Source organism: Scardinius erythrophthalmus, assembly GCF_964197995.2.
Source record: "Scardinius erythrophthalmus genome assembly, chromosome: 4".
NCBI lineage: Eukaryota > Metazoa > Chordata > Actinopteri > Cypriniformes > Leuciscidae > Scardinius > Scardinius erythrophthalmus.
Window position 1 is genome coordinate 58,262,627 of NC_138224.1, and position 24,523 is coordinate 58,287,149.

Genomic DNA, 24,523 nt, shown 5'->3' on the forward strand with positions numbered 1-24,523 from the left:
ATAGGACTGACCTGAAGAAAAGTGCTTTATCTACTGAAAATGCAGGGACACTCACTTACTCGATCTCACACAATACTCTACTCTATAAGCTTCAATGAGCAATATCAGTGAGAACACATGTTTACATTTACATTTACATTTATTCATTTAGCTGACGCTTTTATCCAAAGCGACTTACAATTGCTATGGAGCTACTAGGGGTTAAGTGTCTTGCTCAGGGACACATTGGTGTCTCACAGTGGATTCGAACCCGGGTCTCTCACACCAAAGGCATGTGTCTTATCCATTGCGCCACACCACCCCTACGTTTACGCTGCTAAGAGTGGTTGCTAAAGCTGTGTAGTGATACACCGCTGGGTGAAGCGCTTGATCATGAATAAAACACAGCGATTGACCAATCAGAATCAAGGACTGGAACTAACCCTATTATAATGCTGTATAACTGCTACTTTAATGATGGCATTATATTACTCTAGGTGTTTTTAAGAAGCTGTGTGAGTGAAAGACATTCATCAGGCGATCCCCTCAGGGTTATGAGCTGAGTGCTGTCATTAACTGATCTCCTGGGGTGTCCTGCAGGGGGTGCTGTCCTCGGAGCAGGAGGTGTTTGAGCTGGTGCCGGATGACGAGCGGCAGTGCTGGAAGTGCAAGACCACCTGCTTCCTGTCAGCGCTCACCTGTGTGTGCAGCCCTCAGCGTCTGGTGTGTCTGCGTCACGCCGCTCACCTGTGCAGCTGCCCCGCCCGAGACAAGTGCCTGCGGTGAGAGTCCACACACACCCGCTGATGATGACCTGTGTGTGTGTGTGCTGCAGGATCTGATGACCTGTGTGTGTGTGTGCTGCAGGTTCAGGTACCACCAGGACGAGTTCCCTGTGATGCTGTACGGGGTGAAGTCGCGAGCGCAGTCCTACGACACCTGGGCCAGGAGGGTCTCGGAGGCGCTGGCGGCCGATAGCAGGAGCAAGAAAGGTCAGACACAACACGCCCAATGACTCAGTGATTCAGTGACTCGTTCATAAACAACTGACTCCTTTCTGAATGAATCAGCCGTTTCAACGAATCGTTTGAATAAATGACTCAATGACTCGCCTGTCGCCTCCTACTGGCGGTTTAGGGTTATGTTTAAAAGTGTCATTCTTTCCAACATTTCTTATTTGCATATTCAAAATATATTTAAAACAATCTCGTAACATTATTTAACCCAGTTGTAATTTTTCAGTGTATAAGATTTAATTTGATTTGTATCAGCCTCATAGTGTCTTATTGCGAACAGACGACAGGCTTGAGCTGTGGGTTACACACACGTGTCTCTGGTGCTCCACAGATCTGATCGAGCTGAAGGTGCTGATGGAGGACGCGGAGGACAGGAAGTACCCGGAGAACAACTTCCTGTTCCGCAACCTGAGAGACACAGTGAAGGAGGCCGAGACCTGCTCGTCTGTAGCCCAGCTGCTGCTCAGCAACAAGCACAGGCACAGGTGTGTGTGTGTGTGTGTGTGTGTGCTCGTCTATGGCTCAGCTGCTGCTCAGCAACAAGCACAGGCACATGTGTGTGTGTGTGTGTGTGTGTGTGTGTGTGTGTGTGTGTGTGTGTGTGTGTGTGTGTGTGTGTGTGTGTGTGTGTGTGTGTGTGTGTGTGTGCTCGTCTGTGGCTCAGCTGCTGCTCAGCAACAAGCACAGGCAACAAGCACAGGTACACGTCACATGAATGTGTGTGTGTGTGTGTTCAGGAGGGAGCGTCCTGACAGCAGTGCACAGAAGGCACGCAGCAAACTGACGGTGGAGGAGCTGAAGGTGTTTGTGGAGCAGCTGTACCGCCTGCCCTGCGTCATCAGCCAGGCCCGACAGGTCAAGGTGAGTCTGACCCCTGACCCCTGCACTGCTGACCCCTGACCCCTGCAGCGAGTCCTCACGTGTGTGTGTGTGTGTGCTCACAGGATCTGCTGGAGAGCGTGCAGGGCTTCCACGAGCGGGCGCAGGCGGCGCTGGCGGACCGCACGCCGGACTCCGGGAAGCTGGCGGCTCTGCTGGCTCTGGGCTCGGGGCTGGACCTGGAGCTGCCGGAGCTGCCGCGGCTGGAGCAGGAGCTGACGCAGGCGCGCTGGCTGGACGAGGTGCGGCTGACGCTAGCGGATCCGCCGCGCCTCACGCTGGAGCTGATGAAGCGGCTCATCGACTCCGGAGTGGGTCTGGCGCCGCACCACGCTGTGGAGAAGGCCATGGCCGAGCTGCAGGAGCTGCTGACGGTGTCCGAGCACTGGGAGGAGCGGGCGCGGGCCTGTCTGCAGGCCAGGTGACTCTCTCTCTCACACACACACACACACACACACACACATCAGGGCTTCTGCACGGCCTTCTTTAATCAGGTGTCACAGCACAAAGACTGATCTTCAGGGTTCATACAAGCTTCTTGAATTTGACTTTTTGAAGTTTAAAGTTTATTTTGCCCCTATCACAAGATGTAATATAAATATAAATAATATAAATCTATGGTTTCCCCAGAATGTGGCTGTGAAATTTCAGTTCAAAAATCCCCCCAGATCATTTATTATAGCTTTTTGAGAGTGAGCAAAAACATGTGTGTCCCTTTAAATGCAAATGAGTTTTAGCTCCGCCTCCGTTCAGAAGAGGGCGGAGTCTTTACACGTCAAGTCAAGTCAAGTCAAGTTTATTTATATCGCGCTTTTCACAACACAGGTTGTATCAAAGCAGCTTCACAGTAATAAATTAAAACAATACATCAATGTTTGTTTCTAATGGAACGTCCACGTTTGATAATGCTGATCAATAGTATCGTTGATTGATTAGTTAAATTAAATATCCAAATATCCAAATATCCCCAACTGAGCAAGCCAAAGGCGACAGTGGCAAGGAACCGAAAAACTCCATCAGGTGACCTAATGGAGAAAAAAAAACCTTGGGAGAACCCGGGCTCAGTCGGGGGCCAGTTCTCCTCTGGCGTTTATGAACTAGAGGTCGGATTTACTGTAGGATTAAAAGTATTATATGAATGCCTGGCTGAAGAGATGCGTCTTTAATCTAGTTTTAAACTGGGAGAGCGAGTCTGAGCAACGAACAGTATCAGGAAGACTATTCCAGAGTTTTGGTGCTAAATGTGAAAATGCTCTCCCTCCTTTGGTGGATCTGGATATCCTAGGTATGACCAGAAGCCTCGAATTAAGTGACCTTAAAGAGCGCGATGGATTATAGGGCGATAGAAGATCCGTTAAATAGACTGGAGCTAAGCCGTTTAGGGCTTTATAAGTCAGTAACAATACCTTGTAATTAATACGGGACTTTATAGGTAACCAATGTAGTGATGATAAAATCGGTGTTATATGATCATATTTTCTTGATCTAGTAAGAACTCTAGCGGCGGCATTTTGGACTAACTGTAGCTTGTTTATTGAGGATGCAGGACAACCAGCTAATAAAGCATTACAGTAATCTAGTCTCGAGGTCATGAATGCATGAACTAACTTTTCTGCGTCAGAAACTGATAGCATATTACGTAGCTTAGCAATGTTTCTAAGGTGGAAAAAGGCTGTTCTTGTAACATATGAAATATGATTTTCAAAAGACAGGTTGCAGTCTAATATAACACCCAGGTCTTTTACTGTAGAGGATAAAGTAACAGGACATCCTACTATGTTAAAGTTGTATTGTGAGAGGTTTTGTGGGCGGTTTTTTGAACCGATAAGTATTACCTCTGTCTTATCTGGATTTAATAAAAGAAAATTATGCGTCATCCAATCTTTTATATCTTTAACACACTCTGTCAATTTGATAATTTAGCGTTTTCATCCGGCCGTTATGAAATATAGATTTGAGTGTCATCAGCATAACAATGGAAACTAATTCCATGTTTCCTTATAATATTTCCAAGTGGCAGCATATATATTGAGAATAATAGAGGGCCTAACACAGATCCCTGCGGCACTCCATAGTTTACTGGAGTTATGATCGATTTCTCTCCATTTAAATAGACAATATGGTAGCGGTCAGATAGGTATGATCTGAACCAGCTTAATGCTTGTCCTTGAACACCAGTATAATTTTGTAGCCGATCTAAGAGTATTGTGTGATCTATAGTATCGAACGCAGCACTAAGATCAAGTAAAACTAGTATTGAGATACAGCCTTGGTCAGAAGCTAATAGTAAATCATTTGTGATTTTAACGAGCGCAGTTTCAGTGCTATGATGCGGCCTGAACCCAGACTGAAACTTTTCATAGGTGTCATTTTCTTGTAAGAAAGAGCCCAGTTGAGCGGACACAACTTTTTCTAGTATTTTAGACATAAAAGGTAGATTTGAAATGGGTCTATAATTTACTAGATTATTCGGATCTAATTGTGGTTTCTTAATGAGAGGTTTTATAACTGCCAATTTAAATGTTTTTGGAACATAACCTAAAGATAAAGACGAGTTAATAATATTGAGGAGAGGCTCTTCCACTAAAGGTAACACTTCTTTCAATAGTTTAGTTGGTATAGGATCTAGTAAACATGTTGTTGTTTTAGATGAAGTGATAAGTTTATTTAACTCTTTTTGTTCTATAGTTGTAAAGCACTGTAATTGTTCTTGCGGTGTGATAATTGAGGCTGAATTATAAGGCGCGATTGAGGATTGAACGTTTACAATTGTGGTTCTGATGTTTTCTATTTTCTCAGTGAAGAACTTCATGAAATCATTACTACTAAACTGTAATGGAATATTTTGTTCAGGAGACATCTGTTTATTTGTTAGTCTCGCCACGGTGTTAAATAAGAACTTAGGATTGTTATGGTTGTTTTCTATTAGTTTGCGGAGATGCTCAGCCCTGGCCGCTTTTAGGGCCTTTTTATAACGTGACATTTACATTTACATTTTTACATTTATTCATTTATTCATTTAGCTGACGCTTTTTATCCAAAGCGACTTACAATTGCTATATATGTCAGAGGTCACACGCCTCTGGAGCAACTAGGGGTTAAGTGTCTTGCTCAGGGACACATTGGTGTCTCACAGTGGATTCGAACCCAGGTCTCTCACACCAAAGGCATGTGTCTTATCCATTGCGCCACACCACCCCTGGTGTGACATACTGTCTTTCCATGCGATTCTAAAGACCTCTAAGTTAGTTTGTTTCCATTTACGCTCTAAATTACGGGTTTCTCTCTTTAGAACACGCGTAGTATTGTTGTACCATGGTGCTTTACTTTTCTCTCTGACCTTTTTTAATCTAATGGGCGCAACAATATCCAATGTTCCAGAGAGAATGGTGCTCTCATAGTGCTAGTTAATTCCTCAAGTTCATCTGTTTGTTTGGGTTCACTGAGCAGCTGAGACAGATCCGATAAGCTAGACAGATCCGATAAGCTACACGAGCTTCAGAAACTCCGGCAATAACAGAACAGGCCAATCTCCCTCATCCAGAATCCCAGAATAACCAGTAGCGAGTGCAGCCTTACGGAGAGACTCAGGAAGAGCTTCTGAATGTTAGAGGAGACATTTCTGTAGTTGTTGTGGAGTTACACTGATCATCTCATCATCATGTTGAACTCTTCCACAAGTGTCCACAGTTCCTGAGGTGTTTATAAGACAGCGGTGACATGTTCTGGTCAATAGTGTTCAGTGCTCGTCTGTGCTCAACCACAGAACAGCTTCAGGCTCTGCTGGATCTTCATCAGTGCGTTAGAACTGGTCTCTGTTGGCGCGTGTGGAACCAGATGTCGGCTGGTGTGTGTAAACGTGCAGATTAAGGACCGGGAATATTATAATAAGATATTATTATACGTCAGAAGGAGAGCGAAATCTGCTTATTTTATTACATGCTTGCAGAGAAAGGCTCACCAAAACAACTTTTCACATTTTCTGGGTTGGTAGAAGCACCAGGGACACGATTATTAGCACTTAAACACGGGAAAAGTCATGATATGTCCCCTTTAAGTCCTGGAAAACCATTGAAGCATTGACTGCCTTCTCTGTGGAGTGTGTGTTGGCTCCCCCATGTGACGGTGGTGTCTTTGCTCTTCTGCAGGCCTCGCCACAGCCTGCTGACGCTGGAGAGCATCGTGACGGAGGCCAGGAACATCCCAGCGCATCTGCCCAATGTCCTGGCCCTCAGAGACGCCCTGCTCAGAGCCAAGGAGTGGACGGCCCGAGTGGAGGCCATTCAGGTGACCGTGTGTCCCGCAGTGACCTGGACATGCTAGTTTACTCACACATGCTGACTCCGCTGTAGCTGTAGCCTGTCATGTGACGCGTGTCTCCGTGAACAGAACGGCAGCAGCTACGCCTACCTGGAGCAGCTGGAGGGTCTTCTGGCTCGAGGTCGCTCCGTCCCGGTGAGGCTGGAGGCGCTGCCACAGGTGGAGGCACAGGTGGGGTCGGCCCGAGCCTGGAGAGAGAGAACCGCTCGCACCTTCCTGAAGAAGAACTCAACACACACCCTACTGCAGGTGACACACTCTCTCTCTCTCACACATATACACACACCTTATTGAGAGAGGGAACCCTTTCGCACCTTCCTGAACCCTTAGAACCCGATCTCAGAAACAGATCTCCGAAACCGATCTCAGAAACCGATCTCAGAAACTCAGACTCAAACTCAGAAGACATAAGCCTGAGAGGTAATGCATATATGATGTGCTTTCTGTCTCGATCTCTGTCCAGTGTGGGTAAAACAATGATACTGCTCAAGGTGAGGTACAACACAGATATCTTTATTAAATAACTTTTGACAGATCAATAATTTGACAACTTCTTGTGAGAAGTGATTTCACAAACAGCTCTCTCTCTCTCAAAATGTGCAAACAGCTTAAAATCATCACATGGCACCATAATCCAGTTGCACAGCGTATAATTAGCACAACTTTATAAGTCATGCCAGTTTGACCATTCAAGCGTTCTGCACTCTCTGAGAAACGGCACACCTCATGCACACTTTCTGCCTTGAACACAGGATGCTAGCTAACTGCATGAAAAGCTTTGAGAGGGTGTGTATTGTGCAGAGCGCTATAGAGATGAATGTGAGTTTCCTTCAGGAGTAGCTGCATGTTGATGTGAGGTAGTGTTGACCTGCACTCACCTGTGCTGGAACTCTTCCAGGTGCTCAGCCCGCGCGTGGACGTCGGCGTGTATGGCTCCAGCAAGAGCAAGCGCAAGCGTGTGAAGGAGCTGCTGGAGAAGGAGCGCGCCGGCCTGGATCTGGAGGGAGCGAGCGACCCGGAGGAGGGCGTGGAGGAGGTGCGTGACCCCGCCGCCGTCGTGGCCGCCTTCAAGGCCCGCGAGCAGCAGGAGGTGCAGGCCATCCACTCGCTGCGCGCCGCCAACCTGGCCAAGATGGCCCTGCTGGAGCGCACGGAGGAGGCGAAGTTCTGCCTGTGCCGCAAGCCGGCCGGCGGCTTCATGCTGCAGTGCGAGCTGTGCAAGGACTGGTTCCACGGCGCCTGCGTGCCCCTGCCCAAAGCCGGCTCGCAGAAGAGGCTGGCGGCCAGCAAGGAGGCCAAGTTCCTGTGCCCGCTGTGCCAGCGCTCACGCCGGCCCCGGCTGGAGACCATCCTGGCGCTGCTGGTGTCTCTGCAGAAGCTGTCGGTGCGGCTGCCGGAGGGCGAGGCGCTGCAGTGCCTGACGGAGAGAGCCATGGGCTGGCAGGACCGCGCTCGACAGGCCCTGGCCACCGACGAGCTGTCCTCCGCCCTGGCCAAGCTCTCGGTGCTCAGCCAGCGCATGGTGGAGCTGGCCGCGCGTGAGAAGACCGAGAAGATCATCACTGCCGAGCTTCAGAAGGCGGCCGCCAACCCTGACCTGCAGGCACGTGCCGTCTCACACACACACACACACACACACACACACACACACACGAGTGAGCCCTGACTAACTCTGTTTCGCTCACAGGGCCACATCCAGACCTTCCAGCAGGCCGGCTTCAGCAGGGCCACGTCTCCACGGCCCTCGGGGGACTACGACGATGAGGAGACCGACTCCGACGAGGACATCAGAGAGACCTACGGCTATGACGTCAAGGTACGTGATGAAGCTCACATCGCTAGTGCTCAAACCTCTAACACAGTTCAGAGTGGCATGGGTCCAGACATGAATGATTCCCCTAAACGAGTGTCTTGTTGAGGACCTTACAGTGAGGTAACCACTGTGGTCCTGAGGACCACTGTGTGTGAGTGTTCTGATGTAGTGCTGCTGTCAGGACGTTTATGGTGAACATCTCACCGTGATGTGGTGCAGTTCCTCTGTCATCTCAGTGTTTCTGTTCTCAGGACTCGGGAGAGGTGAAGCCGTACTTGTTCTGCGACGAGGAGATCCCAGTGAAGTCTGAGGAGGTGGTGAGCCACATGTGGCCGACGACCCCGTCGTTCTGTGCCGAGCACGCATACTCCTCCGCCTCGAAGTCTGTTCCTCAGAGTGAGACTCCAGCACACACACCTCCTGATCTCCTCCTCCGTCCCTGATCTCCTGTGCCCGGTTGCATAAAGCACCTTAAGTTTTTCCCTTAAGTGTGATACTTAAGGGGCGATTTCCCCTTACCTAAGAGAATAACTTAAGGGTGTTGCATATAATCTCTTAAACGGTTCTCTTAGGTAAGGGAAACATTTAAGTGTTTCACGACAGCGATCCTGGATTCTCATTATAAAAGTCTGTTGTTGCCATAGATACGCAAAACACTAACACGCCTGCGTCGCGTCTAGGACAACTGTATCACACACCAGACGCGCACTTTCTCAGTTTATGGCCAGCAATATTGTTATGTTTAAGGACATTATGGAATTAAGATAATGTCTGTACGTTATGTTATGACTGTACTGTTCAATTAAATATAATCGTTGCTATAAGTCTGCAGTCTGAACACTTTACCTCAGAGCGTCCGTTAACTGAATGAATTGAGAATATCACCTAAAAATCCAATACACACTAATTGTTGCCTACATTTATTGAATGGTAGCCGATTTATGCACGTGTAAAACATATCCCACTACTGAAAACTCCCAGTTGCAAAAAAACGCAGTGTTATAAGCATTTGTAACACCGCAGGTAAAGAGTGGTTGCGATGTGTGACATGGTCAAGGTCGCTCTCTAGTTTGTCAGCGATGTATTGCGCAAATATTGCGCGTCGATCAAATCGGTATTCTTGCAACAATTTTTCATCGCTAAAATGGTCCAAAGGGTTCTCCCTATCCCTAAAAATTCATCTTGGCACATAATGATCTTCAGCTGGTTCCATAAATTCATCCATGTCGTCTTATTTTTGTCCGCGTTACTCTTAAGGTTACGATTTCCAAACCTTAAGTTATACTTAGGGAAATGACCGTTAAGGGGTTTTATGCAACACTAAACTCTTTTTAAGGGATTATTTAAGTGAAAAAACAGCATTTAAGGGAAATTCTAAGTGTTTATGACGTTTCACTTAAAGAAAGCCTTAAGTAACACTTAAGGGTTTTTTTCTGCAACACCCTTAGGTTTAAGGGAAACATAAGGGCGAACTTAAGGGAAAATTACACTTAAGGTGCTTTATGCAACCGGGCACTGTTCTCCTCCTCAGACCTGACACACACACACACACACATCTCCTGTTCTCCTGATTTCCTGTTGTCCTCCTCAGACCCGGCCGGCTCCCGCAAGCAGCCGAGGAAGACCCCGCTGGTTCCCCGTAGCCTGGAGCCGCCGGTGCTGGAGCTGTCCCCGACGGCCACGCTGCAGCTGGAGGAGCTGATGATGGAGGGCGACCTGCTGGAGGTGTCGCTCGACGAGACGCAGCACATCTGGAGGATCCTGCAGGCCACGCACCCGCCCGCAGAGGACCGCTTCCTGCAGGCCATGGAGGTCAGAGACGCCGCCGTGTTTACACTGACACTGCTCCGGTCACTCTCACTCACACTGATTTCATTATTTCATTTGACTGGTAAAAGCCCTATACTGTTATTATTCTAATAAAATTTAATTTGAAGGCTAGAATTTGACACAGAAGATGATGCATACATCTAATGAGTTTTAAAAACAAAAATGCCCTTGTGTAGGTAACAATGCCAGTTTAAGGTGGCAAATATTATTCCTTTATAAAACAATTAATTGTTATCACTGACCACTGCATAGAATATGAATAATATGAATGTCTTCATGAGTTAGCTGTCTAAACCAGCCATGGTACCAGCACAAAACACACTCATCTAATTATTATTATCAGCAAAGCTTTGAAAATAGAATAAAAAAAATGTTTCAGTATTGCGTTCATTTTTATTTCAATTTAGTTGTTAAAAAGCCTTGATTTTGTCTTTATAAAGTGTGCTGCAGTCCTGTCCTGTGCTGCGTTCCAGTCCAAAATTGTCATGCGCTTCACTCACTAATAGAGATGCACCGATTACAATTTTCTGGGCCGATTCCGATTTCCGATTTTTCATTAAGTTTGACCTGCCGATACCGATTTTAGCCGATTCCGATTTAATTTTTTCTAACCACTTTACAGCACACACAAATATTTATTTTATATCTTTTCTGTAATAGAACATTTTACAATTTGCTTAGTACATATTGTTTTGAACAGATATAAAATAGAATATAAAATACGCTATAAAATAGAACTATATAAATTACTCCAGGTGTGGGTAATTCAAACATCTAAAGTGCAGTGTTATGGAAGAACCATTTCCTTTTCACATTCAATATCCAATAATTTTTTATATATGTATTTAGCAAACTAAAAGTCTGTATGAAAACAGGGAATGGCAATAAAATAATATATAAATACAAAATAAATAGCCTTGCAGTATAAAGATATTTCTCAAAGCACTCACACACAGGCCTATTGCAATCACTTGTACAAACTGAATAATAAAACAAGTTTAAATGGGTACATTTTCTATAAATATTAGTCTTCGTTTTCTTTTCTGACATAGCCTATTCCAGTTCTTGTTAAAACACGCAAATTCTGTGCATTTTGGGCGTTTTTTGTGAAACCCTATTTAGGCTATTTTATCCATCAAAAGTGTGCTTTCCCTTTAATTGAGCGTGAGCAGTGCAGCAAATAGACTCGGCGCCGAAACACGCGCTTCACTGCTCGCGACGCTCCTGCTTGAGACGCTCATGCGCTGCTCCCGCTCCCGTTGTGAATGCACTCATCGATTAACATGCACGCTGAAAAAAATACGCACTTGCGGTCTGAACGGACGTAATTCACGAGGTTTCCTACACGTGTGTTCCGTGTGCACGTGTGATTCTGATGTTGCGCGATGTTAATCATGCGGCGCCCGAGTGCATTTGACCGGCATAAAATCGGCATTTGTTAGACTGACCGGCCGGTCGCCGGTCCCGGCCGATCACGTGAAAGTCGGCCAATTCCGGTCACCAGCCGATCAATCGGTGCATCCCTACTCGCTAACTTCCCTTCGTCTCGTTCACCCGGATGTACGTCATTGTGAGTGCCCACTACTGGCGGAAACTGCAATGGGCTGAACTGGAACGTTCTAAGCCCTTGATCACTTGGAATCAGCTGTGGAGTTGATTTATTATTTATATTTTTCCCTTTAATAATTTGTTTAATGCAGCATCCAAATGTTTATAGGTGTGTTTGGGTTGTTTTAAATTTAAAACATTATAATAATTATATCAGTGGCGATTTGTTTAAGACTGCAAGGGATGCTCGGCTTCCCCTATAATGTCAAAAAAATTAACGGTCAAATATGTACTATTGTATTAACATTTTATTGACTAAAATGCGTTAGAAAACGTTCGTCTCAAAGAAGAGTTCGTTCAGAATCAGTTACATACAGCAGGTCTGCTGACTCGATTTCCTTCTCATACATAACCGTAGCGTCACAGCCAGTGCATTTTCCTGTTGAAGCCCAGCTTCCATTGACTTCTATGGGGCTGCTTCAAACAGTTTTTTTCAGCGCTTCGAAACTAGACGGTGATTGGATAAATGCTGCGATTATGTCCCGCCCATGGAAGCTCAGCTTCTCTGGGGGTGAACGGGGAGTTGGCTGGCCTGGACTCCGGGCTTCCGCGTGATGATTGGAGGGTCTGTCGAAAGGCTGTGTCTCCTTTTGATTGACAGCGATTTCATACAATAAAAAAAGTCGCTGATGTTGAAGCTGTTCGAGCTCAGTCCCATCGCGGATTTTTCAAAGACAAACTGCTGCAACCTATTTCTTGGTATTTGCTTGTCGAAATTGCTAGCCAATTTTCAATAATGGTGTGTTTAATGAACTCCAGTAATCCGCAGTGATGGGCAACGGCAAACTCAGTTTATTCATCAGATTGTGTAAGTATTGTGTTGTGTAAGTAACTTTAATTTTAAGCTAACTATATTCTTCTCCCAGTTCACCGGCCACTTACTTTCATGTATTTCGGGAGAAGTGGATGTATTCACGTGCTGTAACGTTAAATCCAACAGATCCGATTCTCTGAACAGTGGCACAAACTAACGCAATCGTTTTAAATGTGTTTAAACAACATAACACTTCCACTTGCATATATTTGACAATCGGAATATCAAATATTTCATGCCATAGCTAACTTTATTAATTTATTTATTTATAACTTTATAAATTTGTGAATATTTTGAATAAAAAAATTAAATAAAAGCAGATTTGTCACGTGACAAGCAATGACGCGTCACCATGGAAACTCACAGGGGTCAGCCAGAATATTTTAAATTTACGTTTAAAAGGGTTTAATATGAATACACATATTTTTTTTATAATACATTTCACACAATTATACATTTATACCTTTATTATATTATTACTTATTGTATTTTTTATATTATTATTATTAGTAATAATTTCAAAATAATTCTTAAAATATCTTATTATTAGTAGGCTAGCATTATTATTATACTTTATTATATTATTATTTATACTTTTATTATATTATTACATTCATTTTTCACAGAGCATTTTCTTGAAAAGGAACGTAGAATTTACGTATAAATGAATAATTTTTATGATGTAGGCCGAAAATGAGCTTCCCCTCTTTGAAAGACCAGCAGCCGCCACTGAATTATATATATTATAGAGTTGTCTGTGTGGTGGTAATTAGACGAGATATGTGGTGACGTCACAATCGTACTGCATTGTGGGACATATAGGTGCCTGAAGTGTACATTTGAAGCAGACTCGCTCCCTCGGTCAAAATCGAGGGAACGAGGGTGTGTCCATATAAACTTCCCTCGTCCAAGTGGAATGCACTTCAAAATGGCGGCAGGGATTCCCCCGAGGGGAAGTGCTTAGGGAAGTTTGCAAGTGCGTGTCTAAAAGTGGACTGGAACGCAGCACTGGTGACAGATTGAGGTGTTTAACCTGTGGTTCTCCTCCCTTCCGCAGCCCGAGGACTCGGTGCTGGACAAACCCGTGAAGCTGAAGCTGAAGGACGCGGAGAAGAAGAGGAAGAGGAAGCTGGAGCGAGCGGAGCAGCAGCTGCTGATGGAGGCCCGGCCCAAGCCCAGGGTTCTGGAGCTCAAGCCCCGGAAGAAGAAGCTGAAGCTGAGCCCGGACCGGTCCCGTGAGCTGAAGGCGCTGGCCAAGCGGATCGCCAAGCAGGAGAAGGAGCGCAAGAGGAAGGAGAAGGCGGCCGCCCGGGAGGAGGCGCTAGAGAAGAAGACCCAGACCCAGACCCGCAAGATCCTGGACATTCCCTCCAAGTACGACTGGTCCGGAGCGGAGGACTCCAACGACGAGAACGCCGTGTGCTCCGCCAGCAGCTGCCAGAGGCCCTGCAGGGACAAGGTGAGCCTCCTACACCGTTCTCCACCTTCATTCACTCATTCACTCCGTTCTCCACCTTTCACTCATTCACTCCGTTCTCCACCTTTCACTCATTCACTCCGTTCTCCACCTTTCACTCATTCACTCCGTTCTCCACCTTTCACTCATTCACTCCGTTCTCCACCTTTCACTCATTCACTCCGTTCTCCACCTTTCACTCATTCACTCCGTTCTCCACCTTTCACACATTCACTCTGAGCCACAGTGTTCTCCAGAGGCCCTGCAGGGACAAGGTGAGTCTCCCACACCGTTCTCCACCTTCATTCACACATTCACTCCGTTCTCCGTGTGTGTGTGATGATCCTCGCTGTGCCATCCATGCCACCTGGCCTCAGTGCCTGCCGTGGGGAGGGGAGTTCTGTGTAGTCTCTGCCATGCCACTAAAGTGACAATGGGGCAATGTGATCCAGACTCATTGGCGCTAGGCCTGTGATTTAACATGAATGAGTCCAATAGGTTAAAAGCTTTCTGAAGCTCAGAATGTACAAGTCATCGTGATTTCGTAGAGGAAGATTATATATCATGTGATATGAACAGGTGATCTCACCTACACCACTGGTGTACATCGCCATCTATTGGTTGACCAGTCAATACGTCTGCCTTGCAGAAATGGAAAAATTGCAGACATACTTTAATTCTGTAAAAGTGCAGATAGTTTAAATAGTGCAACTGTACTTAAAAACATCACACAATAATAATTGCACACAGTAATATTTCAAATCAATTACAAGTTTGAATTTTAACACAGATTCTGTATTCATTTATATTCTCATGGTGCAGACAGTAAAAGTAAAACCCAAACCATGTTGTTTTCAGATAAGTTACATAATTACAAGAGAGTGAGCAAATTATCAAGCACTATTTAATGATAGAGCATACTTGATCCCCTGCTCATTTAGTAAGTTTGCCCACTTACAAAGAAATTAAGGGTCAATCATTTTTATGTTAGGTTTATTTTAATGGATAAAGACAGAGTATCAACCAAAAAATCCAGAAAAAACACATTATATAAAGGTTTTAAATTGATTTCCATTTCAGGAAGTGAAGTGATAAGTTTTTTGATCCCCAAGCAAAATATTGTTTAGTACTTGTTGGGAAGCCCTTGTTGGCAAGCACAGAGGTAAGACGTTTCTTGTAGTTGGTCACCAGGTTTGCACACATCTCAGGAGGGATGTTGGTCCACTCCTCTTTACAGATCCTCTCTAAATACTTAACGTTTCTTGTCTGTGGCTTGGCAACTCAAAGTTTCAGCTCCCTCCACAGATTGTCTATAAGATTAAGGCCTGGACACTGGCTAGGCCACTCCAAGAGCTAAATGTGCTTCTTCCTGAGCCTCTTCTTTGTTGCCTTGGAGGTGTGTTTGGGTCATTGTCATGCTGGAAGACCCATCCACGACCCATCTCTAGTGTTCTGGCTGAGGGAAGAAGGTTCTCGTACAAGACTTTACAGTGCATGGGCCCCTCAATACGGTGAAGTCGTCCTGTACCCTTAGTAGAGAAACAGCCCCAGAGCATAAGGTTTCCACCGTCGTGCTTGACCGCAGGGAGGGTGTTCTTGGGGGTCATAGTCCTCATTACTCTTCCCTCCAAACACAGCTTGCTTGAGTCCAGTTGATCAGTTGAATTGATGCCAAAGAGCTCATTTATGGTCTCATCTGACCACGGTGCTTCCTCCACCTTCTCCCAAGCCTTCTCTGAATCATTAGATGTTCATTGGCAAACTTCAGACGGTCCTGTACATGTGCCTTCTTGACCTTGTGGGTGCTGCAGGATTTCAGTCCATTGTGGCGTAGTGTGTTACCAGTGCTCTGCTTGGTGACTGTGACCCAACTGCCTTGAGATCATTAACAAGCTCCTCCTGTGTAGTTCTGGGCTGATCCCTCACCTTTCTCATGATCATTTGTACCCCACGGGGCCAGATCTTGCATTGAGCTCCAGACCGAGGATAATTGATGGTTTTTTTTTCCATTTCTGAATAATCACACCAACAAAAGTCTCCTCCTCACCAAGCTTCTTGCTGATCTGTGGGAGGCAGAATTCTTGCTGGTCGGTAAGGGAACAAATAATTATTTCACTCCATCAAATGCTAATCAATTTATAACCTTTGTATTTTTCTGGATTTTGGTTGATTTTCAGTCTCTATCTATTAAAATAAATCTACCATAAATTATAGACCCTTGATTTCTTTGTAAGTGGGCAAACTTCAAGTGGGATCAAATAATGATTCCCCCTGCTTAATTGTTTCTGTTGTTTTATATGTCACCCATCCCTAGTGATTTGAGAGGTGCTTCAGTGAAGGATGACTTGTATTCCTCACACAGAGCATCATATGAGGAGTGACACTATATTTTAATAGTATTCTTTAAATATTACTGTTACTGTAACTCCATGTCAACTAGCAGTCGTTATAGTGTTGGTAGACTGATGCGTAATATCTGCTAACTCTTCATTGTGATGCTCCTCAGCATGTCCACACACTACTAACACTAGTCTTCTAATGCTGTGATGAGAGTTAGCAGAAAGGCTAAAGGGGCGTAACTCATGTCCACTGCTGTGTGTGTGTGTTCAGGTGGACTGGGTCCAGTGTGACGGCGGCTGTGACGAGTGGTTTCATCAGGTGTGTGTGGGCGTGACGTGTGAGATGGCGGAGAACGAGGACTACATCTGCTCGACCTGCTCGTTTAAAGCCTCCGGTGGTGCCATGACCCTAGTGATGTCATCAGCAGTCCCCCAAACCGACCCTCAGGAGGCCAGTTAACCACCACACACATTACACAGAAGACTTTTAACCCCCCACACACTCTCTCTCACACACACACACACACACACACACACACACACAGAGAAATGTATCACTTCCTGTCTCTGCTAGGTTTAGCTGGTTGTTATTGTAGTCCTGGAGGATCAAGACTCTACAGAATAAACATGGCTTGGGGAATCGGGAATCGTGTGTTTAACCCGAGTCCTCAGACACAGTAGACAAAGTGGACTTCCTGTTTGACCGGACAACACACACACACACACACGGTGTGGAGGATCAAGACTCTACAGAATAAACATGGCTTGGGGAATTGTGTGCTTAACCCGAGTCCTCAGTCACAGTAGACATAGTGGACTTCCTGTTCGACTGGACAACACACACACACACACACACACACACACACACACACACACACACACACACACACAATACTCTACAGAATAAACATGTGCTTTCTGGCTCCTGACCCGAGTCCAGTGGACTTCTGTTCGACCGTTTTTTCTGACTGAGGACGAGACTTATAATGGTTGTATTACATCTATTTATTCTGTAAATGGATTTTAAGCAGTTCATGATGGGAAGGTGGATGGTGGTTTCTCAGATTTTGTCAAATAAAGAAAGATGATTGATTGATGATGATGATACATGTCAAGTCTGTGTCACTGCTATAAAAGAGCAAAAGAAATGCTTATATCATTTGAGCTGATTGATTCCTATGACAGAGCACGTGAACACTAACAGCATGCATAAATCTGACACTTGCACACGGTTCATCTCTGGACACAATACAGGGCATTCTGGGCCGAAACTGCCGCCTTAAATCACTCAGTTTGTTTTGTTCATTCATGATGTTTTGGGGTGATGTATTCACTACTGTGGATAAAAACTCCTCCGTCTTAAAACTCTTTCACAGATTTGATGGGACTAACCTTGCAAAAGTGTTTAGAACAGTGATCTTTCATGATCTTACGTCTTTTACCCTCTGGTCATTGATGGGTGTCTGTAAGGGCAATTTTCAAAAGTTAATCAAACAGCATCAAAAGGCATAAGAAAACTTTCAGAGGCAAATTGTAATAAAGAGAAAAAGTTTATTCTCTGAGAGAATTCTGTTCACAGTTACCGCAGCTACCCGGTATCAGGAAGACAGAACCTAACAGACTCAACAATTTTAGTGTCTTCTCTGGCACTATACTCCCCAGTTTCTGTAACTTTCCTTACTGATATCCCCATATCTTAACCGGTTTGGACTGGCTTCTACCCCCCTGGGCAGGTCAAATTGTTCTTTGTCCCTGAGAAGCCAAAAGGCTTCCATTTATGACTTAAATAATCTCCTGTTCCCCTCCTGAGAGGGCATGGGGCTTCACTTTAATACTGAACGACCCCTGTATTCTCCTGACTGAACCATTTCTCGAGCCCAGGTCTTACATTCTCCCTGGCCCATCCGTTTTATTGCGTCTGTTCCTTCCTGTCCTCCGTCAGCTGCTAAGATACTCACAGAAATACATGATTCAATGAGATTAACAATGGTTCAAAACAAAGGCATATAAGAAATACTGAATTTTTCCACAATAGTGTCCAATCCTGCTGCTGGAAGTGTTAGGAGCCGTTTAGTTTTAACTAAAAATGAGGGAAAAAAATGTGTTTTTTGATTGTTCAATTACACGCCAACAGCGTTTTGTGGGCCTGAACTATACCGTGATCATCTCTGTAAACCACACAAACACTAATTTGTGAAAACTGTGATTGTGTGTTGAGTCTGTATGTGTGAGTAGTATTTATTTACGCCACCTACTGGCCTGGCAGCAGAATACAGCGTTTTTATTTGTTTACACGGATCTGTGCGAACGGGGATCGATTCGACAACGGTGTCGTCTCTACATGGAAAGCGGAAAGGTAAAACTCACGGTTGTAGAGTAAAGGTAGCCTGAGTTTATCTCCACCAGCCTCAGTCAAACACACCTGGGGGGTATTCCAGAAAGCAGGTTATGTGACATACCCGGGTAAGTTTAAGGGTAAGTTAGTGGATAACCTCAACTTTCGGTTCCAAAAACGGAGGTAACTTTCTGGGTATGTATGTAACCATAGGAACTTACTCTCTGAAGATAACCTGCTCGGTAGCAGGTTATGTTCCAGGGTTAGTTTGTTTCAGAAGGTTACTGAGCATGGCGTGCCGTTTTAAAGACGATCCAGTGGATGTGGAAGCACAGATAATACGAATTATTTTCCGCCGTGAGAGCGTGATACGACCACGTATCAATGTTTTCGTATCCAAATGAATATTTGCGGGAGCGTTGCCGTTTTTCAAAAGAATCGTTAATTTATCAAACGAAGATAATGGAGTTAAATATTTAACTCCATTTATTTAACTTTTTTGCGACAGTGAGTTTTTTGTATACAATAGGCGATGCAGAGCATGTGGGAAAGGCAACTGTGTGTAGGGCCGTTCGTACAGTATGCATTGCACTCAAACGGTTCCTACACACTTTTGTGCAGTTCCCTAGCCATAAACCACTGAGGGTCATTAAAGAGGAATTCCACAGAGTGGCGGGTTTGTCCATTCTATGATATTCTATGAAAGACCATTTTAGTTACATAGCACTATACTTAATCTATTCATACTGTATACAGTGACAGTCACAATAATTTAAAAAGTTTCTAATTATATAACTTTCAGTTTCAGGGTTCCCAAATGTGATTGGGTGCATTGATGGAACCCACATTCCCATTAAATCTCCTTCAGTCAATGAAGGAGACTATGTTAATAGGAAGTCAATCCATAGCATCAATGTGCAGGTGACAATAGATTTTTTGGGTGCTAAATGTTTGGGTGTTTAAACCATTAAATCACCCTCATTACTGGTCATATGTGATGCAACCCACCTCATCACTAATGTTGAAGCCAAATGGCCAGGGTCTGTACATGATGCCAGAATGTTTAGGGAGTCATCATTGTGCCACAAATTTCAACAGGGTATGTTTTGCCTTACACAGTGTTTTTTTGTTGTTGTTTTTTTTTATTATTATTTTTTTTATGCAATTATACACTTTAACTACCTTTATATGACACTTCAATGGTAACTTGCTGGGGGACAGAGGGTACCCTTGTCTGCCCTATATGATGACACCCTACCCTGAACCTGAGCCTGGACCACAGGCACAATTCAACCTGGCCCACAGCAGAACATGGACCATAGGCATCCTGGAGGCAAGGTTTCAGTGCCTGCGTGGGCTCAGGGTCAACCCAGAAAGGTCATGTGACATCACAGCTGCTTGTGTTGTTCTTCACAACATTGCCACACTGAGAGGTGAGAGGGCCCCCCCTTCTCTTGATGAAGATGGCCAAGAGGAACCCCCAGTGAACCCAGTAGACCAAAGAGATGGCAGGGTGGTACTAGACATGATTTGCCAAAATCACTTTAATTAAAACCAGTTAACAGTCAAGTTTTGTTCATTGTTTCTTTATTTCCTGTAACAAAAGACATTTGTATTTATTGCTTTAGATTTCATTCATCAACCAATGACAGATTACTGTTCACATACTGTTTCCCACCTTAAGCTGGTGCTCCAGCAATTCAAGTCTGGCCTTTTTTTAGGTTAAGCCTTTTCTCCTCCATTTGAAGCTGTATAAGATCCATCTCCATGTCACTTTTTCTGTTTTGCTTTTGAAGGTGGACCTTATACAGCTCTTTGGCAGGCAACTAGAAAGACAGAATAATTAAACATGACTGATAAAGTCTGTAATACAAACACAGACCAAATATTTAAATGAGGAAGGAGAACTGCAGAACATTTCTTACACTGCTAAGATTCTGTGTGGAGGTAGATGGACCCTCATCTGTATTCAAATCTCCTGCCATATTCTGTACAATGACAATGACAATTTATTTATTCTCTTATGAAAAAAAGGGGGAATTCATCCTATGCATCATACCTCTATGGGCCTCCCCACATTTTCTGTTTCTGTCACAGCAGAAGTGGTCTCTTCATCTTCAGCCTACAGTGAAAATAAGGAAGGATGCTTGGTCTAGCAAACAGAAACCTAAAGACAATAATCACTTACAACTGTGACAGAGTGTGGTGTTGCAGGAGGATCCAATAATACAATGTGGCCATCAGCAACTGCAAGATAATTAAACCAATAAGATAATCATGCATATTTAATACTCAATGTATATTCTTAAACAAATACAACTAATAAAGAAGGACATTAGGAACATCTAAGAGTACTAGTAATAAGATTACAGTAGTATATGCAGTCAAAGCAGCATGCATACTGCACAAGTGAATCAATGACTGTAAAATGCATTCAAAATGCCTATTTAAAATGGTGACAATGTTGATGATTTTCTTTATTAAAACACTGACAAAAACAGTGAAAACATCAATAAATCATAAGTATTAATATGGTACACCTACATTTTACTAAGCCACTTGTCTTGTTAGCTGAGTCTGATGAATTGCCCCTGGAATCCCATCGACCACAGGTCACCCTTTATTAAGGGCCAGTGCCAGCTCCTGGGCAGTTGGGGTGAGGGAAGGTGGAGGTGGACCCACACCTGTTTTACGGGCCTCAGCCTTCTTTCTATTGGCTACATAGAAAACTAAATTACATGGCGTCAGTAACAAGTTTAGAAAATATTACCTTGCTGGAGAATGTTTTTGTGTTTCATTTTGACTTGGCTCACACTTCTTCTGGCTCCAGAAGGATTACAACTGATAAAACAAGAAGCCAACATATTACTAGCCAATTACGTGCATTATTACTATAATATTAAGAATTGTATGGAGGCCAACAAGTAAATACTTGTCTATTTTTACTACATACCCCAAATAATTTTTGCCTCACAATGAAAGGGGAAAATAGCCCATTTATAATTTTATAAACTCGTGCATTTACTCTGTCCGTTATTTTTTGCCAAGCCAACTCTCTTTCTTTTGCTGATGCAGCAGTTTTGGTTTTTGTTTTGTTTTTTTATAATGGGCTTATAGTCTTCATAAGCAAGCATTAAAACCTCCAACTCAGTTTCACCTAAGTATGTAGCCCGATTTTTTTCCTCCCTGGGTTTCCATGGTGACTCCTGAAATCGGCGATCCATTGAAAATGTCTTTATGTACTCACCGTGCGCGCGCATTAACTCTGGGTAACCAGTAGGAGGTTGATTAAAGGAGTCATAATGTAGAAATTTCACTTTTCCACGAGAATCAATGTATGTTATGATTGCATAATGAATGTCTGGCCGGGAAGCCGATATTTAAAAGTGAAGCGTTTGTTTACCTCAGGGTTTGTAAAATAGGCCACGTGCACGGGCACGAAAAAACGAGATTTTGAGTTCCACCCAACGCTATCTCACGACCAATTCGTACGAATTCGTACGAATGATAAAAAGTTGGCTAATTCGTACTAATTCGTACGACCTAGCTCGTACGAATTTGTACGATTTGTCTAAACCCACGTGATGGGTAGGTTTAGGGGCGGGGTCAGGGGTAGGTCATTCGTATGAATTCAAACGAATTGGCCAATTCGTAAAATATGTACGATTTTGCAAAAATAGTACTAATTCGTACGAGTCAGGTCATATGAATTCGTACGAATAAGCCACCTCGTAGAATTTGTACGTTTTTCCGTGAGATCGGGCTCGTTCCACCCTGCGTTGTGTCCGCCCGTCTGTTCTGCTGTGCTGACGGCCATCTTTGTTCAGTGTTTCTGACCATTGTGCTGAGTACTAATAAAGAGCGTTATTGCATTTACATCCTGTTTCTGTCTTACGTAACAGATGTGGCTTCTGATCAAAGAATGAGACCGGAAATATATTATTTTATAGTATTCTAACTGTAATACATGCTGTTGATCAGCATTGCATTATAAATATACTTTATTATTATGGAAATACCTGAGATAGATTGAAGAGCACAGATAAAATATATTGTGGACATTGTGTGTTTGTGTTCATGTTTGATTCATGTTAATAATTAATATCCCATGTTAATAATTGCATGACTTTCACAGTAATTCAACATGTTTGATCAGTTAAAGCGTTTCTGTTTTATTCATCAGTGGTGGAAATGGGCAAAATTCACTGGGCGGACTCTATTTTGAAAAAAATAAAAAATAAATAGAGGTCATCTTTAGATGACCTTTCAGATGTTTAAAAACCTTTATAATCAATAATAACTAAATTATGTAAATTATTTATTTTATGTTTCATTTTACCCCCTGGGGTCGGCTATTGCAAATAATAAAAACAAAACGTTGTGTTTTTCATAAATTTACCCCTAAATACCCATATTTTTTCAAAATGATAACTGCAAATCCACCTTTCACTGCCTGGAATTCAGAATTGCAGTGATCCATTTGCGTAGCTTTCGCCATTCTGCACTCTAAAAAATGCTGGGTTGTATAACTTGTATTAACCCAATGTTGGGTCAAATATGGACTAACCCAACGTTGGGTTAAAAATGCAATTTAAAAATGGACAAACGCAGCCGTTGGGTTACATTTTTAATGTAACCAATGCAATCTGTCCATTTTTAAATAGCATTTTTGTCCATTTTTGATTTTGTCCAAAATGCAATTTGTCCATTTTTAAATTGCATTTTTTAACCCAACGTTGGGTTAGTCCATATTTGACCCAACATTGGGTTAAAACAACCCAGAGAGTGTGTAAAGAATATACTTCAGATTTGTTGTCAAATCTAATTGTGCAGTCACTCTCTTTCCCTTTTTATGTGTTTTTCAAACAAATGCTGCCACTCAGTCTTTTATGGGGATTTATGGTATTTTTATTATTTATTTGCCAAAACAAAAACTTTTATGATCAAAGACTAGTTTTACCTACAACCATATGGCTCCAGAGGATTACTCAATTTGTTTTATCTCTTTTAGATTTAAGTTTAGACATTTCTAAAAATCATTATTATATCAATACTATTTTGTTTTTGATGTAGCTGATTTATCTTTTTTTTTTAATTATGTAAGAGAGAGCAGCTTCACCATTCTTTCTTCAAAAAGAAAAAACTTTTAATATATTCTAATTTTGTCAAGAATTATAAAAATTCGGCAATAAGCTCATCATTGTGCTAAAATAGTCTAAATGTTTAGTTTTAAAAACAAATTTAAAAAGCTGGTTATGTCTATTGTGATGTTTCTGCGCAAGTTCAGCAGAGGTTCGGGTTTGTTCCGATCTGGGGTGCGTTCTCCGAAACTACCTTAATGCTACGTCGTTCTTAAGTTGTACATTAAGAAGTACCTTATCGTTAATACGTGTTTTCCGAAACCTTCTTAGTTAAGTATACCTTCTGTAAGTCACACGTTCGTAAGGTTGGTCTGGAGCGCTCTTAGCTATACCTTATCGCTGCTGACGGTTCATACCGCTAGTGGCCACCACTACGCAAAAAGCTTTTTTCCATCGCAGTTTAATTACACATAGAAAATGTTATATGAACATTTAATATAAAATCTGATTTAGTATTACAATTACATTTTTACTTTACTTTAAAATTTTACACATAAAATACTTAAGTTGTTATAGCCTACACCCAGTGTATGGAAGTGTTTTCATTAATAAAGTTTCCATACACTAATGGTTGTTAGCTTTTTTAATTACTATCCTAAGGCACATCAGCTGGCGAACCATTTGACAGAAAAGGCTATAAAGAAAGATGAGTTTACACAAACTTTATAGCTATGGCAGCGAGACAGCGAGTACTTGTTTAAAATCAAAGACGGCGCCGTCCGCGGAGCCAGTTAGTGTATGTCAACTACATGGCTGGTGGATAATCAGCATACGTTGTGGAGAACATTAACACACTTATGGCCGTAAGGGTTTGGGATTGCACACTTGCTAAATTATAAACACATACTCATATTTATTTCTGCATGTACATATTTCAATGAGCCCCGATAAATGCAGTTTGTACTATTTCTAAAACACTTCTTTATAAAGAACATTGTTTTCTCAATACTTTACCTATACCGCTGTGAAGGAAAGAGCGCACAATCGATCATC

The 24,523-nt window shown here is 43.2% G+C and overlaps 1 protein-coding gene across 3 annotated transcripts in view; it reads left to right on the forward strand.

Moving 5' to 3' along the window:
• kdm5a (lysine demethylase 5A) overlaps nucleotides 1-17,153 on the forward strand; it is a 39,811-nt gene extending 22,658 nt beyond the window's left edge. For all 3 annotated transcript variants that reach the window (XM_081364479.1, XM_081364480.1, XM_081364481.1), the window contains 13 exons: nucleotides 580-761; nucleotides 847-971; nucleotides 1,327-1,480; nucleotides 1,733-1,856; nucleotides 1,940-2,295; nucleotides 6,023-6,161; nucleotides 6,264-6,443; nucleotides 7,093-7,797; nucleotides 7,882-8,010; nucleotides 8,259-8,403; nucleotides 9,599-9,819; nucleotides 13,317-13,718; nucleotides 16,326-17,153. In XM_081364479.1, the coding sequence (XP_081220605.1) occupies nucleotides 580-761; nucleotides 847-971; nucleotides 1,327-1,480; nucleotides 1,733-1,856; nucleotides 1,940-2,295; nucleotides 6,023-6,161; nucleotides 6,264-6,443; nucleotides 7,093-7,797; nucleotides 7,882-8,010; nucleotides 8,259-8,403; nucleotides 9,599-9,819; nucleotides 13,317-13,718; nucleotides 16,326-16,514 (3,051 nt within the window). In that variant the 3' untranslated portion in view covers nucleotides 16,515-17,153. The remainder of the gene's footprint in view (nucleotides 1-579; nucleotides 762-846; nucleotides 972-1,326; nucleotides 1,481-1,732; nucleotides 1,857-1,939; nucleotides 2,296-6,022; nucleotides 6,162-6,263; nucleotides 6,444-7,092; nucleotides 7,798-7,881; nucleotides 8,011-8,258; nucleotides 8,404-9,598; nucleotides 9,820-13,316; nucleotides 13,719-16,325) is intronic.
• Nucleotides 17,154-24,523: the final 7,370 nt, after the last annotated feature.